The sequence below is a fragment of the Penicillium atrosanguineum genome (assembly GCF_028827265.1).
Source record: "Penicillium atrosanguineum strain IBT 20685 chromosome Unknown utg000007l_segment0_segment0, whole genome shotgun sequence".
Classification (NCBI taxonomy): domain Eukaryota; kingdom Fungi; phylum Ascomycota; class Eurotiomycetes; order Eurotiales; family Aspergillaceae; genus Penicillium; species Penicillium atrosanguineum.
Window position 1 is genome coordinate 593,869 of NW_026623139.1, and position 16,212 is coordinate 610,080.

Here is a 16,212-nt window from a genome sequence, read left to right on the forward strand (position 1 = left end):
TCTTATTTCAACAGAGGCCTTGCTATCGCGAAATAAACCGACCCTGAAGTGTGGTGCGACGATCAAGATTCATTGACTGGAATGTCATTACAGAAAGCTGCCACTAGCACGTATATCATCATTACAGATGAGGAAGCTTTCCGATCTGGAGACTCTCTAGTGCTTTATTTAACACTTTCGAAGAATAGCCCGTGAGCAGTAGCGAAGTCACTTGATTGACAGGAAAGGCTTTTTCTTCTTGCCGGAGCCCTTGGTTCCATGGAGACTTCAGTACTTCCTAATTACATTTCTCGCAGTAATTCCCATTGGAAACTAATCGAAAGCCTCAGGTTGTGTATTTGAAACCCACATTCTCCTTATCCGTCATATCCAACCAGTCATGGTCGGCAGCCATGCGACCTTCAATGGCATCCGCACGCTTCTTATTGCTGAAATGACAGACAAGGCCATATGCTGTAATAGCAAACATTGCAATGATATAGCAGACAATCATCGCCACAGTGCCGCCGGTATATTCAGGGGCTTGATCTGCTCGGAATGTTTGGGGTCCAATGATGTTTCCGGTGGCCCACGCAATGTAGAACCAGGCATATAGCGTAATCCTGAAGTACCGTTAGACAGAAAATTATTTTTCTAGGGAGTTTCTTACTTCTTGGTGTGACCTGCGACGTTAGCCTGGTATACCGATACCAGGGTGACGTATGGAGCCCAGTATGTACTTGGAGAAGTTAGCAAGCATAGCGCACTCTGGGAATCATTTTGGCCTACTATAAGATGCTATGAAGAGCTGAAGTTAGTATAAGCAGACAATTCAAGTTATTAGAGAACTTACTATAGCCCAACGAGCTGGCCAGCAAGGTTCGTCCGCGGCAACGCATAACACAGCACCGCGCCAAGAAGGGGCAGAAGAATAGAGACTACCACAATAGCTGTACGATACCGTCTTGTAGTAGCAGCCAGAAAAGAGAGACCGATTCCGGACAGAGTACTCATAGCACCAGGAGGCATAGCGAGAAGCGAGGTCTGAAGGGAATCGAAGCCAAGGCCCGAGATGATAAGGGTGTTGAATGTTGTCAACCCGCCATTTGGTACTTGTAAAGCAGCAATGGCAATCCAAATCAGCCATGTCTTGATGTCAAAGATAGCTTCCCAGACTTGGTCTATTTTGAAGGTCTTTGACTCGATGCCGGTGTTATCGGCTGCTTTGCGCTGAATGACGATGTACTTTTCCCGGGGGGTAAGGAACTTGGCTTCCAGCGGGTTGTTTGGCCTATTCGATCTTGTCAGTCATTTCCTTTTCTTTTCGATGATGTGGGCATCGTACAGTACAAAATACACTACGACAGATGTGACGATAGTGAGAGCTCCGACTAAAAGGAAAATAATCTTCCATGTTTCGAATGGCCCATTGTAATACCCAACGACCCAAGCGACGAAGCCATTGATAATCGGAGCGACCACATTAAGAATGATACTGCAGATTCACATCAGTCTATGTGTGTTACTGGCCAGTGATAGGTCATCTGGTACCTGTTTCTCTTTGGCTGTTCTTCAGGTCGATACCACATCGAGACAACCAATGTGACAGCTGGAATCAACAGTGATTCGCAGCCACCCAGAAGAAACCTACACGCAAAAAGGCCTCCAAAACTGGTGCATGCTGCCATACACATTTCAAGGATGCCCCAGCAAAGGACATTGAAAGCGAAGAACGGCACAGCAGGGACCCTAGGTAAGTTAGATATGAGTTCACCCTGAAAGTTTCAGATAAAATCATAGTAGGTGTCTCACTTTTGCAAACAATAGGCCAAAGGACCCATGAATAACAGTCCACCGAAAAATGGCGCAGATCCAATCCATGAATACTGATCCCCAGTAAGATTGAGATCCGTCTTGATGTTGTAAATTGCAGCCGCCGAGATAGCAGTTTTATCAAGCCCCGATAGAGTAGCACAAACGAATAGCTATTCTGTGTTAGTATTGAAAGAGATTCGCGATGACTAAAAGGTTGCTCACAGTGGGAATAAGTCTCCAATCAATTCTGCGGATCAATTTCCTTTCTTCCTCAACAGACCAACTTTCACCATCCATTTGATCCGCGTAGTCGCTAATTATCTGTGCAGCAATATCAACATCTTTGTTTCGTCCGGCCTTAATGGCCTTGACAGCTGCCTCGGCTGTGACGCTGCCTCCCTTGGGCTCATCGCTGATGGTGACTTGATCAACAGCCATCTTCTAATTCTGCAATGTTGTTTGCTCAGATTCTCAGTTTTGATACTTCCAGTGACGACCATAGGGCTACTCATGGCCTGACAATATATGCAATGTTCATCTTGCTCTTTGAATTTCGGTTATCGGTAGCTTATTTCTCGATAGGCTTATCGCCCCCAACAGTGGCATCAAGCCCACGATCTCGGCCAACCCCCGTTGCCAGTGATTGCCTGTGGACCCCTTATCAGCCACCATCGATAACGAGTGGAGGTGCAAGTGGGGCTGGTATTTAGTTGGCCGCGCGGGCAAGCGTTCCATCGGCGGCCATTTGCACGATAATGTATGAGGCCATCCATCAGAGGCTAGGAATGGGCAGAATTTGGCGCCATGGTTGCTGTTTTAAAACCATAGCGTCTGAGGTGCTTTTGGAAATTAAAGTCATCAAATTGAACGTCCTCTGAGCTTCCTATTGCATCGCCAAGATGGTGTCCGAAACAGTCGAAGAGAAGGGGCCACTCTATCCCGACTACCTGCGTGAGTCTAATGTCGAAAAACAGAAGAGTAATGTTTCATGGAATAACACAAAGTATAGCCTTCTATGACCCTCTCGAAAAGGTCGAGATGGTCGGGCCGTTCGAGCACGATGACCCAGGCCATCGAGCCGATCCATCATTCCCGAATCTTTTGGAGAAAGCGACTAACGTCGTGGAATTGAGCCCTCATTGTGGAACAGAGCTTCAGGGCGTTCAGCTTGTGAGACTGTGTGTCCCTTCTATTCCACCCCAAAAAAGCTAATGCAGATGATTTTAGTCGGAGCTTTCAACCCAAGGCCTAGATGAACTGGCCCTTATGGTGGCAGAACGCGGATGTCTAGTACTCAGGGACCAAACTTTTACCGACCTGGGCTTTGAGAAGCAGAAGAAGATTGCCTCGTGAGTTTACTATGCTCATTTAATGAAGACTATCTCACATATTTTAGTCATTTTGGCCCCCTTCATAAGCATGGATGGATGCCTCATCCTAAAAATGGTCCTGAGGAGTTCGTCATCGTCTATGATTCCAAGGAGTAAGTTCCCAATTTTGTGGTTTTGTTTTCCTGCTCTGTATCTTAACACATGATTTCCCACCAAATAGTGACCTGCGAATTCGCAAATCTTGGGCAAGAAAAAGCCCAATTCAGTTCCATGTCGATCAGGTAAGAATCAATACTAAGGTTCGTAAGAAAAAATGCTCACAGGCCTTTAAATAGTCTCCCGAGTCTCAACCTCCCGGGGCGACATTCTTCTGCATGCTCGAGTCCCCTCCAGGAGTGGGGGGTGACACGATCATTTCCAACGTGAGTCTCACCAAAGAAGACAAGTCAGTTTCAGTTAGCTGAAAGACTTCCTGCAGATGACCCGGGCCTTTGAACGCCTTTCCCCTTCATTCCGGAAGCGACTCGAGGGCCTCAGAGCCGTCCACACCACGGCGAACCCGATCATGCGCGAGATCCGCGACAACGGCCCGGATTCCGTCCTTCGTCGCCCAATTACTCGAACCATCCACCCAGTCGTAGTGGTACACCCCGTCACCAAAAAGAAGGCACTGTTTGTCAACTCTTCTTATACCCAGAGCATTGTTGGCTGGGACGAGGAAGAGTCAGACTACATGCTGAAGTTCTTGTTCGACCACATCAATCGCGGGCATGATTTCTGCTGCCGCGTGCGATATGAGCCTGGTACGGTGGTGATCTGGGATCAGAGAGTGACGCAGCATTCGCAGACTTTGGATTATTCAGCTGGATCTCGAAGACATGCTTTCCGGTTGACTCCCTTGGCTAATGTGCCGATTCCGAGTTTGGTTGAAGAGGACGATGGGGACTGTGCGAAGGATGAAGGAAGGATGATGCTTAATCTCTGCTAGTGTTGTCGAATATTTGCATTATTGTTTATTATACTACGTTATGTTCCGTTTCCCATTAGAATCTCTACCTTGATGAATCCGAGATTTGTCAAGCCTTTGGCCCCTGCTGCTCCATTTGCCGAAATACGAGTCGCCCAGCGCCATCTCCGAATCCAGTCTTGAAGTTCGGTATGCTCTTGGTCAAATGAATATTTTAAAAACTCGGGCCTTGATTCACCCTCGGTCTGGTTGGAGAGTGAGACGATTTGTAGAAGGTGCACCATGAAGGAGCCAGCGATGGCGAAATTAGGTCGACTCCCTGATTACTTCGTTAAATCGGGAACTCTGGCTAATGGATTGAAATACTCACAGCTATGCCAGAATCCATTCCACTGAGCTCCCGTGAGCTTTTCGACAAACTCAACAAATTCTTTCACACATAACAACGCCCCTTTGACTACTGCTTTGGCGCCCTCGTAGGTCGCATCCGGCTCTTCTTCGTTTACCTTGATTATTGCCGGCCACCGATCCAATGGTCTTAGCAAGGCACGAAGAAGAGCCACATGCGTGACGATGTATGAAAGATAAAGTGATCCATTCCCATCGAGGTCCTTTCCAGAAACAACATTAGAGGCTGGTCTCAAATTACTTGGCAAATTATCACGCCAGTCTTTAAGCCTCACGCGCATTGGCCGTGCTAGGTCCAAGGAGTATTGGAGGTTATTGGATGTCTTTCCGATCGCCTTCACCGAATAGAAGGATCGCTGGATATCCGATAGTATTGTCGATAATGTCGACAAATGATAGATGTGACTCTGTGTATCCGGAGAGTCTGAGAGGGTGTCGTGCATATCTTCCTGCTTTAGCATAGATACATCGTAATCATCATCACCCAAGTGACTGGGCATTCCTCGTGCCAAGGCGACCCACTTCTCCATGGCATAGAGACCCCACCAGAGTCGACACCGAAGCCTTTTCTCCCAGGGCGGAATAGAAGTCCATGATCCTGCATCTCGGTGAAGCCCGATGGTTTGCGCAACGGCCAGTGAGGTTGACATGAGTGACCATGCAAAAGCGGTATCGGACAGATACATATTCGTAGGAAGTCGCTGTTGAAGGAGGAGACAGGCTTGAAGTGTTGCAAGAGAAGGTGCGTGAAGTTCCTGCGATACGCAAAGCCAGCAAAGACGATATAATTGTTCACTAGAGGGAGGGTTTAAAAGCAAGGTGTAGAGACTATCGTCATACATGACGAATTGAAGTGAAGTGGCGCAGATTGCCGACAATAATGCCAAGGGCATTTTGCTCAATTCGGTTGATGATGATGGGATTTGATGACTGGATAGAATCGGAAAGTATGGGTCGACATAACGCGAATACAGCTTGATGAGATGCCACGCTTCAGTAGGATTCATCATAGCCCAAAGGCGAGGCCATGCATTATCCGTAAGTTGCGGATCAAGTTTCGGCTCGGCTTTCTCTAGAAGAGAATGGTCGGTGATACCAAAAACAGTAGGGGGGGAGAAATCGACTGTTTTCCTCTGTTTCTGACCTGATTTGTCCATGATTCGATATTTCAAGCCATTCACTTTTGGTATTGAGACATTCTGGTCGTTGTACGGTTGGTGGCTTAGAATATGGATATCAGAAACTCCGGTTGGTCCAATATAGAAACTGAATGCCCCTGGAATAGATTCAAGGGAATCGACTTGATAAGGCGAGTCACTGGATGCTGGTCGATTTTGACTTGGTGGGGATCTTCCCGAACTGGATGAGATGCTGCTTCGCAAGTCGAGCCTCGCCATGCCATCTTGGCTGAGAGATGAGCGGCTTGTCTGTGGGCTTCTTGGTTCCAACTCCAGAATAGCACCCAGAAGGTCTTTTTCTGGCGATAATGCTTCATCACTTTGCCCATTGCTCGGTCGGCCCTCGGTTGAAATGCGCAGCCAACCGTCAGGATGTTCACAAGTCTCAAGTATTTCGTTTTGTTCATACAGTCTAGCCCTCTTTCGCGGTCCTGGGCCCTCTTCAAACAGACATTGTTGACCTTTGCCGATACATCGATGGCATGGCGGCCCATTGGGCATGTCACAGGTGACTTTACGTCTGCGACAAGCGTCGCAAGGTCGACATTTTCGAGACTTGTACAAACGACCGTTCGGGACCGGAACAGAGGCAGAACATTCCATTATAACATCAAGCTAGGAAAAAATTGAAGGGAAAGAAAGAAGATTGAAAACAATGGGTTCTTATCTCCAGCACAGACGCCTGCTTATCCGAGTCAAGCGGGGGCAGATTTCCACACTTTGGCAGGCTCAGACTTTGGACCGCGGAGATTTTGACTTTATTACTGCTTATTCCCTTCAGAGTGTGGCCTCTAAATCCAACAATGCTTTCAGATGCGGACTCGATAGAGCTGCGTCCGCCACATTGTCGTCCATTGGCAACAGTGGCAGCCGAGGTCTATCTCCATACCCAAAGTGACGATGCAACAACTTCTTCATCCCCGCAATCTACAGTAATCTCAGCATAAAAATCGGGAACTATCAAATTGTCTCAGAAGTTCACTCACGCCAATCTTTAATGCCACTCCATCGGCAAGAGCAATCAAGTTCTGTAACTCAGTTGCTTCTTTGCTGGACTCGCTGTCTTGGCACAGATCCCACAGTCTCACGCAGGATCTCTGACTGTTCGTCAGCTATTCGCCTATTGTATCCAAATCATTACAGACGCTTACCGGTGCTATGTTTGGCAAGCCACTGATTGCGCCCGCTGATCCAACGGAGATGGATGGTAGCAAGAAGTCAATAAAACCATCGATGGCCCGAAAGGGGGATGCTGACGACCGAGGGAAAGCGCTTTGGAATCCTGGTCTCGAAACTTGAGCCATGATTCGAGTCAACTTGCCCACATTGGCGCATCTGCAGGGCTGCGTTAGCCAAATTGAAGTGAAGTGAAGAATGAAAACGAACGTCAATTTTACGCCGCAAACGTTGCCGGAAGACTTGATGATCTGCACAATTAGATCGCTATCCATGTCAATTCCTCCTGACACGGCGGGAAAGTTGTATATGATGCTACAAGGTGTCAGAAGCCTGTCATTCTGAAGACCGGTGTAATACAGACACTGGCAAAGGTGATGCCTCTGCGATATCCACGAAAAACTTCTTGATCGAGGTGGTATCCGCTAAAAGGGCTCCGGCATAGTACCCTGGCGGTATAATCATCACATAATCTGCGCCAGCTTCTGCAGCATCTTTGCAAAGTTGAATAGACTCGCGGGTACTAGCTCCTCCCGCACCTGCGACAATTGGAATGTCCTGCAGATTCACCTCATCTAGAGCGACACGAGCAAATCGTATAAGGGTCTTCTTCTCTTCGCGGTTCTGGAATTAAATAATCCATTAGTATTGAAGACTTATTGTTCTGGAAGAATGATTATCACCAAATGAATAGCCTCGCCCATAGACCCAGACACTACTGGTATGGTTCCGGCATTCGCAATAACTTTCAACCTCGTTAATGATTGGCACAGCTCTATTGGCCTCTATGCCCATACATTTCACATGTCTTTGGAAAGCCTCGATATCTTTACATCACATCAGCTACCTTATAATTCCATTCATATCATTTCAGTCTCACCAATATCCTCATTATCGCCGAAGAAACACGGCAAAGGCGTATAGATTCCCGTAGGTAGTGGCCGCATGTTTGGTGGCTGATGTTCAAGGGTGCGTGACAAAGTATCTGTTAGGAAGTCTTCGGCCAAGGATAATGTTTAATCTGTTCTCTCCTCTTCACCCCTTTTTGACATTGAAATTAAGGCTTTTTCTAATCAAGATATCTGGATACAGCCGATAAAGGTGAAGCAAAGATAGGAAGCTTGGGCGAGATCTTGAGTGCGGCAGACCTGCTTGGCGCGCGCAGCTTATCGAATCGATAGTGACATTCCACAAGATGCCGTTATCTATGTGGGTATAGTACCCTCAATCAGTTCTCATCGACCCTACATTTGCATTGTGGGGCTTTGTTTCATGCTAGATTTAAATTATGTGATCTAGAATTAACAATCTTTTGGAGGGTGGGATGTAAATCTTTGATACATATCAAAACTGAACCATTGATATCCTGACTTTCAGTCCCTAAAATTTCCTCTTTTACATATGCAGAAAAGCCTTTTTGGAATAAGTATGTGGTAACGATGTTTTCAAATGTTTAAGCAATTTGTCATCTAGAATAAATGTTATAGCACAAATCGGAACAACGGACTGTTCTCTCCCATCTCTCCTAGCTCCTCGGTGGTGTATGTTCTCTCAATTTCAGCAACATCCAATCCATCCCGTCGCTTGTTTTCCTTGCGCATCAAATACCAGTGTGCTGTAGCGGGGATCATAGCTCCAACCACAGTTGCGCCAACTGAGAAGCCAAATCCAAGAGGATAAGTAGGCGCCTACGAGGTGTTAGCCAAATTCGCGATATTTGATTTCTAGACCAACTGACCTCGCTAGAAATATAAATGTTCGACCCAATACTGCCACCGCCGACACTGCCGAAGAGCATCAGAAGACCAATAGCAGCGGCTCGTTTGGACGGATTTGTGATGTTTGAACTTGTCCATGCGCCAACCTGCATTCAATGGTCAGTCGAGATTTCAAACTTAGAGTTCACAAGTGAACTTACAATAGGAGCTTGCGCCGCGTATCCAGCCGCAGCCAAGAAGATTGCAAAGTAGCTCACGCCGGGGAGAGAAGGGTAGTGAACTGTGATCCACAAAATGATGATACCACTAAATTATCTCAATTAGCGTGATCCTCTATCTTGGTAAAGATTAACTTACACCAGACCTAGGGTATAGGCGCTCATAATGCATAGATAACGTTGCTGCTTTTGATCGCTGATGTATCCAACGGCAACGCAAACGCATGTGGCAAATATGTATGGAGGCGTGGTTAGGGCTTGCGCTTTTACCGCAGTATATCCCAAGTTTGCGACCATAGTGGGCAAAGTGTAAGACAGGGAGTACGTAGGCACGGAACCACCCCACCAAAAAAGCATCATCCTGGAGGAAAATTAGCTATAAGCGGTCAATTAAATTCCAGATTTGACTGACATGAAATAGGTTTTCCGATCCTTTGCAGCCGAGATCACATCACTCCAGCGGAAGGTATAAGTGGATGACACCGGGCCATTGGCATACTTGACACGGAGAGAAGCGTATTCAAGTTCCTCGTCAGTAAGCCATTTGGTACTTTTGTCTGCTTGATATTGATGAGGGAACGCGCTGCCAATGTCCAATTAGTCTGCTTTCTGATGAAAGTAATGAGGATTTAGAGCTCTCACGGCAAGCAAAACAGGCACAAAAGCCCGGCAAAGATGGTGATGCATCCTTCAATGAGGAAGAGCCACCTCCAGGCTCTCCAGCCAAGATTTCCATCAAGAGACCCGACACCGTAGGCAATGACACCGCCAAAGGCACCTGCGGTGGTGTTCGCACCGTAGAAAATGGCCATGCGCGTGCCGATCTCCTTCGGTGTATACCACATGGAGAGAATGAAGTAGGCTCCTGGGTAGAGACCAGCCTCGGTAATTCCTAGCATCAGACGGATGACAATGAAGCCAGCATAAGAGCTTGCTTGCGAGGTGAGAGTTGTGATAAGTCCCCATGCACATACAATGAAAGGAAACCATATCTTAGGACCAACTCTTCGAAGCATGATATTGGATACGGGCTCGGCGAGTCCGTAGGTGAAAAAGAAGTACATAAGGGCCAGGTTATACTGGGTACCACTCATGCCAAGGTCCTCTAGGAGGCCGAATAGCTATAGATGAAAGTTTTTAGTTTTTGGAATACATTCTAAACGGTAAAACTTGAGCTTACCTTGGCATTCCCTGCATTGGACTTATCGAGCGAGCACATCAAGTAGAGAAAACTCAGTGTTGGAAGTAGGCGTAAGTCCACTGAGTTCAAAGTGAGCAATGGGGCATTCCATCGTTGCACAAGTCTTACATTTCCTCAGAAGTTTCTTCCTTGAAGCCCCGCTAAACACATTCTCAAGGTGAAGAAAGCGTTGGTACTCCGCTGCTGAGTTCTCATCGGTCACGGTAGCCACTGCGTCGCCTTTCTTCTCCGTGTCAGTCATCGAAGATGGTGACGAAGAATTGGCCGATTCCATAGTGAGATATCTATCAGAAATTAATCTTTACCTCGACTCTGAATTTATCTATCGCGAGGGAAATGGAGGTTAAAGAGACTCTGAGAATTCTCTTGGTTATCTCTCCAAGCCTAGAGCATGATATCTCCCAGAAGATAAAAAGTAGGTGGTGGGTTGGATCTGATACTGTGTACAAGTGCTTGGGGCTTGTCCTATCGGGCATGAATCATCAAAGTTCACTGCAGCTATAGCAAACAAGAATAACCTGATTTAAATGTGACTCTATTGGTCTCTATCCTTTGGCCGCTATGAAAGGATAGCGCTGATAAGGAATGTATAGGGTTTATCGGAGCTTCGCCGAGCTGCCGAGCGGCCAACTCTATCAGTGTGATTGATACTCGAGTCGTAGAATGCGAAATACCGGCACCTAGATTCATTATTCTAGTTATTCTTCTACAGGGTTATATAAGCTTTATAGACTGAGCTGGACCATCAAATTAGGCCAAACGGCGATTATTTGAGTCAGCGACAGAATGTCGAGCACTACAGTCATCACCCCGGGCACAATCACACGAGAGAAGAAGGAGAATGGCGACCCTCTGTATCCTGATTACATGCGTCAGTCCAGATATGATGAAATCTTTTTATGAGAATCGTGGGGCGAAGGCTAAACTTTAATTGAACAGCGTTCTATGATCCTCTCGAGAAGGTAGAGGACATTGGTGCTTTCGAGCATTTCGATCCTGGTCACCGCGCTGATCCAAAGTTGCCCAATCTTTTGAAAAACGCGACCAAGGTCTGGGACCTATCCCCTCATGTGGGAACTGAGGTTCATGGAGTTCAGCTCTCTCAACTCGACAGCGCCGGTTTGGATGAAATCGCCCTTCTTGCTGCGCAGAGAGGTGCTTTGGTATTCCGCGATCAAGATTTTGTGAATATTGGCTTTGAGGCACAGAAGAAACTTGTCAGCCATTTTGGTCCTCTGCACATTCACGGTTGGGCCCCTCATCCTGCTGCGGGATCTGAAGAGCACATGATTATCTACGATCACAAAGAGTAAGGATAGTTAATCCTTCGCGAACGCTACAAGTCCAACGTAACTAACACTGTTCCAAGTGATCTCCGAGTCCGCCAATCTTGGGCCGGTCGTAGCCCAGTTCAATGGCACACAGACCAGAGTCCCGAGCAGCAACCCCCTGGAACCACTTTCATTGCTATGCTCGAGTCCCCAACTACCGCTGGCGGAGACACTCTTGTGAGTTCAAGCGTTAGGGCATACAGCAGTCTCTCGCCTCGCTTTCGAAAGCGCCTTGAAGGCCTGACAGCCATCCACACAAATAATGACGGTGTCAGTCAAGAGCTCAAGCACGGTCAACAAGCCGTGATGCGGCGCGGAGTGCTTCGGGCTGAACACCCCGTTGTACTTGTTCATCCTGTTACGAAGCAGAAAGCCCTTTGTAAGTATTTCTCGGGCATTCTCTCACACGTTTATCGGCTCTAACAATGACTTGTTAGATGTTAACCCAGTTTACACGAAGAAAATCGTCGGCTTTGACCAGGAGGAGTCGGACTGCATCCTCAGGTTCCTTTTCGATCACATCGCCAAACGACAAGATTTCTCTTGTCGGATCCGTTATGAAGCTGGTACCGTGCTTGTATGGGATCAGCGAGTCACCAATCACTCGCAGACTCTTGATTACCCCGTTGGAGATCGTAGACACGGTTTTAGGTTAACTCCTCTGGCAAACAAACCAATCCCGGCCAAGATTGAAAAGGATGACGGGGAATGCTCGAGGGATGAGGCTCGGGTACAGTTGAACTTGTGTTGACTAAGGGGTGGAACGACAAGAGGTCTCATGGTTGTCGGGAAATATGTACATGGCTAAATGGTTCTGTAGAGGATGAGGTCTGAGCACAGAAATGGAGAAACTGGGATTACTCCACCTACTCCAATGCGGGGACTGTACTCCATATGTATATCGGCAACGCTGTCAAGGGCGGAGAAAGTCCGCTGCATTCCCCGCTCTCTTATCAATTACAATACCGAGCTCATATTTGGAGTAATCCCTTTATAAAAAAACTATCCACGTTCCACCATGGCAGGGATGAATTCACTGCGAGCGACCTTAGCAAGGCCAACTTCTAGACTGTCGCACCTTGTACCAAACCCAACTTTCCGCAAGCCTCTTATCAAGCCTTTCTCGACGTCACATTATCACGCCATGTTGACCACCGAGTTATCTGAAGCCGACGTATCAGCACTGCGGGTTAACAAAGAGCGATTGGCTAAAGACCTTCACCACTCGTGTCAATGGGGATATGGTATTCGATGGGGGGATGGATCGACGGATACTGGTATGCAGCGTCTTGCTCTATCCGAGGAAGACAAGAGCGTTCGAGATTGGTTCATTCAAACCATGAAAGATCTGAAATGTCAGATCACCGTCGACGAGATGGGCAATATTTTCGCCGTGCGTCCTGGCAAGCGGACAGATGTTCCGGCCACTTTCATCGGAAGTCACCTCGACACTCAACCCACAGGAGGTCGCTATGATGGAATTCTGGGTGTCTTGTCCGGCGTTGAGGCTCTCAAGCGAATGGATGAAATGGGTCTTGAAACAGAGGGAGGTGTTGGGGTTGTCAACTGGACTAAGTAAGAATGAAGGGCATTCATGCTCAGAAGCAATCCGCTAACACTATCTCAGTGAGGAGGGGGCTCGATTTCCGGTTAGCATGATCGCTTCAGGCGTTTGGGCAGAGTGCATCCCGCTAGCCAAAGCCCACGACCTCAAGGAGGTGCCGACAGTTGCATCCTTGCCCACAGCGGCTTCCGCCCCGGAGACAATGAAGAGTGCCCTACAGAAGATCGACTACTTGGGCAGTGTTCCATGCTCATATAAGGCAACACCAATGGCGGCGCACTTCGAGCTACATATTGAACAAGGCCCGCATCTTGTATCGGCCGGTCAGCGAGTTGGTGTGGTCACAGCAGTCCAGGCTTATCGTTGGTATCGATTGAATGTGATCGGAAGGGATACCCATACGGGGACGACTGCCTTCGAACACCGCGCAGATGCACTGTATGCATTTTCCTGCATGATGGTCAGAGCCCGAGAAGTAGCCAAATCTCGAGGATGCCTTGCCAGTGTGGGTATTATCGAGGCGAAGCCTGGCAGTGTCAATACCGTTCCCGGCACAGTGAGCTTTAGCTTGGACATCCGTGGTCCAGAAACCGAGCTGGTGGCCGAGGTAGAGAAAGAGTTGCGCAAGGACTTTGACGCCATTGCAGCTGAAGAAGGCGCTGGTATTGGGAAGCCGTGCCGTGTTGAGTGGACACTTGATTTTGACTCACCTGCCGTGAAATTCCACGAGGATTGTATCAGTTGTGTCCAAGACTCAGCCCATGCCGTTGTTGCGGATGCTCCGGTGGCAGATACAAAGTCACTGGTCCGTCCCATCATGAGTGGTGCTGGTCATGACAGCGTATTTACCTCGAAGAGAGTTCCCACGAGCATGATCTTTGTTCCATGTAAGGATGGGTTGAGCCATCATCCTGAGGAATTCTGCTCAGCAAATGATTGCGCCACTGGAGCATCGGTGATCCTGCAAGCCGTCGTGCGATATGATCGGAAGAGATTCACATAGATCGAAGCTATCGGATGGCGCCAAGTGCACATGAATAAACAATACGATCTTGCAGGTGGTCTACGGTGAAGCGTAAAGCACTGAGGTCATGAGTTTGCCATTGAGTCTAGCTACATCATTAAGCCAGTGATCTCATTTAACTTTTTTGTTTTCCGTATCCCCAAGCCTCAGAAACAAGGGGCCGTGTAAGATGGGCCAGATAACAATGCCTTTCAGAACCCAATTTCTTGGGACCTACCGCGCACCGAATCCGACAACATCAGTCCCTAGGATGACCGAGCAGTGGATGACAGGACACCAAGATCTCTCCTTTACTGGGGAGCACCACGGCCACGGCCGAAGCCACCACGGAAAGAGGGAGCGAACTCGCCGGGGGCACCGCCCTCCTTGCCACCCTCCTCGCGGCGGCGGTAGCCACCCTCGCGGGGAACGCGGGGACGGCGCTCGCCGCGCTCCTCACCGCCCATCATGCCGCGGGGGGGAGCGTGGGAACGCTGCTGCTTGATGTGGGTGGCGGGGACAACCTCAGCGGGGAGGTGGAGCCACTCGCGGAGGTAGTCCAGACCCTCGGGGGTGAGGGTGTAGTAGTAGTACTGCCACGAGAAGCGGGTCTTGACGAAACCGCGGGAGTCAAGAGACTGAAGAGCCTTGATGACCTAAAGGAGAAGGCGTATTAGCGAAAATGTTCGGGAAGCCGACGATGTCGAGGCGCATCTTACGTAGAGGTTCTTGGTGTCAATGTCACCGTGCTTGGGAAGGTTGAAGTCCTTCTTGGCCACGAGCACACCCTCTGAAGATCCATAGTCAGTCAATTTGTTCGAAGTCGCTCATGCGCAATGACGCTGGGTAGGCTAGGAAGCCGGCGAGGGCAGTCGCTACATACCACGGAAGAGGTACTCGTGGATCTTCTTGCGGTCGTCCTTAGGGATAAGCCTGGGATATTGTTAGTGAGAATTCAAAAGAAAGGGTATAGGGCTGCAAACATACATTGTCGCGAGTTCCTGGCGCAATTCGTGGAATCGCTTTGACAACGTCAGGAAAGATGGGTGATTTAAAGAATAGAGAGTGGAGCTGCGGCGCGAGAAAAGTGCGTTCCCTTTCGGGGTCTTCGCTAGGGTGTGAGCCCTAACGCCCTGCTCATGACAGTCAGGTGACTTAGTATGCTGAGTCATTAATCTTATGGTCACGTGGTATTCAATCGCCAGTGTCGCCATCTTATCTTCGCGACCGTCAAGTTGTCCCGGCTTATCCACAGCTTTTTAAACGGAAGATCATTCACAAAACATCATTCAAGATGGCGTCGTCTAACGTCAACGTTCTTCTGTCATCCTTTCCTGGACTGTCGCTGCCACCCACCCTCTCTTTCGCCTTGCCTTCGACATCCAGCATCTCCAACCTGACCGAGAAGGTCGCATCCTACCTTCCATCCTCGCTCTCCCTCCAGTCTCTTATCCTTACTACTACCGACAACAGGCAGATAACCTCATCTGCTGATACTTTGCAATCACTCTTGACCGCCCGTGATGGTGACTCCGGTAGCTCGACACTTCTGCCTCTCCGCCTTTCCGTTCCCCTATGCGGCGGTAAGGGTGGTTTCGGATCGCAGCTGCGTGCCGCTGGTGGCCGCATGTCTAGCAAGCGCAAGCGCAACCAGGGTGATAACAACAGCTCGAGTCGCAACCTCGATGGCCGTCGGCTGCGCACTGTCAACGAGGCAAAGGCTCTCGCGGAGTACCTCGCAGTCAAACCTGAAATGGACAAGAAGGACAAGGAAGAGCGCCGTCGCCGGTGGCAAGCTGTCGTTGATATGGCAGAAAAGCGCCAGGAGGAGTTGAAGAACGGTGGCGGAAAGCAAAAGGTCGATGGCCAGTGGATGGAGGACAAGGAGGAAATGACTGAGAAGCTCCACGAAGCCGTCATGGCCGCTATGAAGGACGACTCATGGACTGATAGCCTTCGCGACGCGGTCCTGGGCGGGTCCAGCACTAGTGCCAGCGAAGGCAGCGAACACGCGGAATCGTCTACCTCCGATGAAGACGAGGATGACGAAGAGAACACTTTATCTTCAGCTGTTGCTGGTCCCTCTGCACCCGTACAAAAAGCTGCACCTCGCCGCTTTATCGGATTCGACGATGATGATGAGTTCATGAGTGACTCTGATGAAGGAGAGGAGGAATCCACAGGCAAGGGCAAGGGCAAGGCGTGCGCGTAAGCTTGACCTTCAAGATCCTCAAAATAAAGGCTTTTGGTCTACGGTTTATGATGGCGTTTATTCATGCTTCATGGGGTTCAAGCGTATCTGGGTTCTAGCATCATTGTATCA

The 16,212-nt window shown here is 48.7% G+C and overlaps 11 protein-coding genes across 11 annotated transcripts; 6 read left to right on the forward strand and 5 right to left on the reverse strand.

Moving 5' to 3' along the window:
• Positions 1-325: 325 nt before the first annotated feature.
• On the reverse strand, positions 326-2,232 carry N7443_008413 (uncharacterized protein; the record flags this gene model as incomplete). Its single annotated transcript, XM_056888469.1, has 7 exons — positions 326-602; positions 650-777; positions 844-1,270; positions 1,325-1,474; positions 1,531-1,728; positions 1,792-1,964; positions 2,017-2,232. 7 exons carry the CDS (start codon positions 2,230-2,232, stop codon positions 326-328), a joined length of 1,569 nt encoding a protein of 522 aa, XP_056737771.1.
• Positions 2,233-2,693: 461 nt separating this feature from the next.
• N7443_008414 (uncharacterized protein) lies at positions 2,694-3,147 on the forward strand (the record flags this gene model as incomplete). The annotated part of the gene is made up of 3 exons (XM_056888470.1): positions 2,694-2,745; positions 2,804-2,964; positions 3,022-3,147. The coding sequence occupies 3 exons, from the start codon at positions 2,694-2,696 to the stop codon at positions 3,145-3,147; spliced, it is 339 nt and encodes a 112-aa protein (XP_056737772.1).
• Positions 3,148-3,603: 456 nt separating this feature from the next.
• On the forward strand, positions 3,604-4,113 carry N7443_008415 (TauD/TfdA dioxygenase family protein; the record flags this gene model as incomplete). Its single annotated transcript, XM_056888471.1, has 1 exon — positions 3,604-4,113. One exon carries the CDS (start codon positions 3,604-3,606, stop codon positions 4,111-4,113), a length of 510 nt encoding a protein of 169 aa, XP_056737773.1.
• A 38-nt stretch (positions 4,114-4,151) lies between these two features.
• Positions 4,152-5,186, reverse strand: N7443_008416 (fungal specific transcription factor domain-containing protein; the record flags this gene model as incomplete). Its single annotated transcript, XM_056888472.1, has 2 exons — positions 4,152-4,411; positions 4,463-5,186. The coding sequence occupies 2 exons, from the start codon at positions 5,184-5,186 to the stop codon at positions 4,152-4,154; spliced, it is 984 nt and encodes a 327-aa protein (XP_056737774.1).
• Positions 5,187-7,190: 2,004 nt separating this feature from the next.
• Positions 7,191-7,558, reverse strand: N7443_008417 (dihydrodipicolinate synthase family protein; the record flags this gene model as incomplete). Its single annotated transcript, XM_056888473.1, has 2 exons — positions 7,191-7,478; positions 7,538-7,558. 2 exons carry the CDS (start codon positions 7,556-7,558, stop codon positions 7,191-7,193), a joined length of 309 nt encoding a protein of 102 aa, XP_056737775.1.
• A 777-nt stretch (positions 7,559-8,335) lies between these two features.
• Positions 8,336-10,232, reverse strand: N7443_008418 (uncharacterized protein; the record flags this gene model as incomplete). Its single annotated transcript, XM_056888474.1, has 8 exons — positions 8,336-8,542; positions 8,593-8,718; positions 8,773-8,878; positions 8,930-9,151; positions 9,203-9,373; positions 9,433-9,911; positions 9,971-10,050; positions 10,100-10,232. 8 exons carry the CDS (start codon positions 10,230-10,232, stop codon positions 8,336-8,338), a joined length of 1,524 nt encoding a protein of 507 aa, XP_056737776.1.
• Positions 10,233-10,777: 545 nt separating this feature from the next.
• On the forward strand, positions 10,778-12,073 carry N7443_008419 (TauD/TfdA dioxygenase family protein; the record flags this gene model as incomplete). The annotated part of the gene is made up of 4 exons (XM_056888475.1): positions 10,778-10,862; positions 10,931-11,300; positions 11,361-11,701; positions 11,760-12,073. The coding sequence occupies 4 exons, from the start codon at positions 10,778-10,780 to the stop codon at positions 12,071-12,073; spliced, it is 1,110 nt and encodes a 369-aa protein (XP_056737777.1).
• Positions 12,074-12,340: 267 nt separating this feature from the next.
• Positions 12,341-12,901, forward strand: N7443_008420 (uncharacterized protein; the record flags this gene model as incomplete). The annotated part of the gene is made up of 1 exon (XM_056888476.1): positions 12,341-12,901. One exon carries the CDS (start codon positions 12,341-12,343, stop codon positions 12,899-12,901), a length of 561 nt encoding a protein of 186 aa, XP_056737778.1.
• Positions 12,902-12,977: 76 nt separating this feature from the next.
• On the forward strand, positions 12,978-13,889 carry N7443_008421 (uncharacterized protein; the record flags this gene model as incomplete). Its single annotated transcript, XM_056888477.1, has 1 exon — positions 12,978-13,889. One exon carries the CDS (start codon positions 12,978-12,980, stop codon positions 13,887-13,889), a length of 912 nt encoding a protein of 303 aa, XP_056737779.1.
• Positions 13,890-14,200: 311 nt separating this feature from the next.
• N7443_008422 (40S ribosomal protein eS10) lies at positions 14,201-15,061 on the reverse strand (the record flags this gene model as incomplete). The annotated part of the gene is made up of 4 exons (XM_056888478.1): positions 14,201-14,545; positions 14,609-14,679; positions 14,773-14,822; positions 14,877-15,061. 4 exons carry the CDS (start codon positions 15,059-15,061, stop codon positions 14,201-14,203), a joined length of 651 nt encoding a protein of 216 aa, XP_056737780.1.
• Positions 15,062-15,183: 122 nt separating this feature from the next.
• On the forward strand, positions 15,184-16,101 carry N7443_008423 (telomere maintenance SDE2 family protein; the record flags this gene model as incomplete). The annotated part of the gene is made up of 1 exon (XM_056888479.1): positions 15,184-16,101. One exon carries the CDS (start codon positions 15,184-15,186, stop codon positions 16,099-16,101), a length of 918 nt encoding a protein of 305 aa, XP_056737781.1.
• Positions 16,102-16,212: the final 111 nt, after the last annotated feature.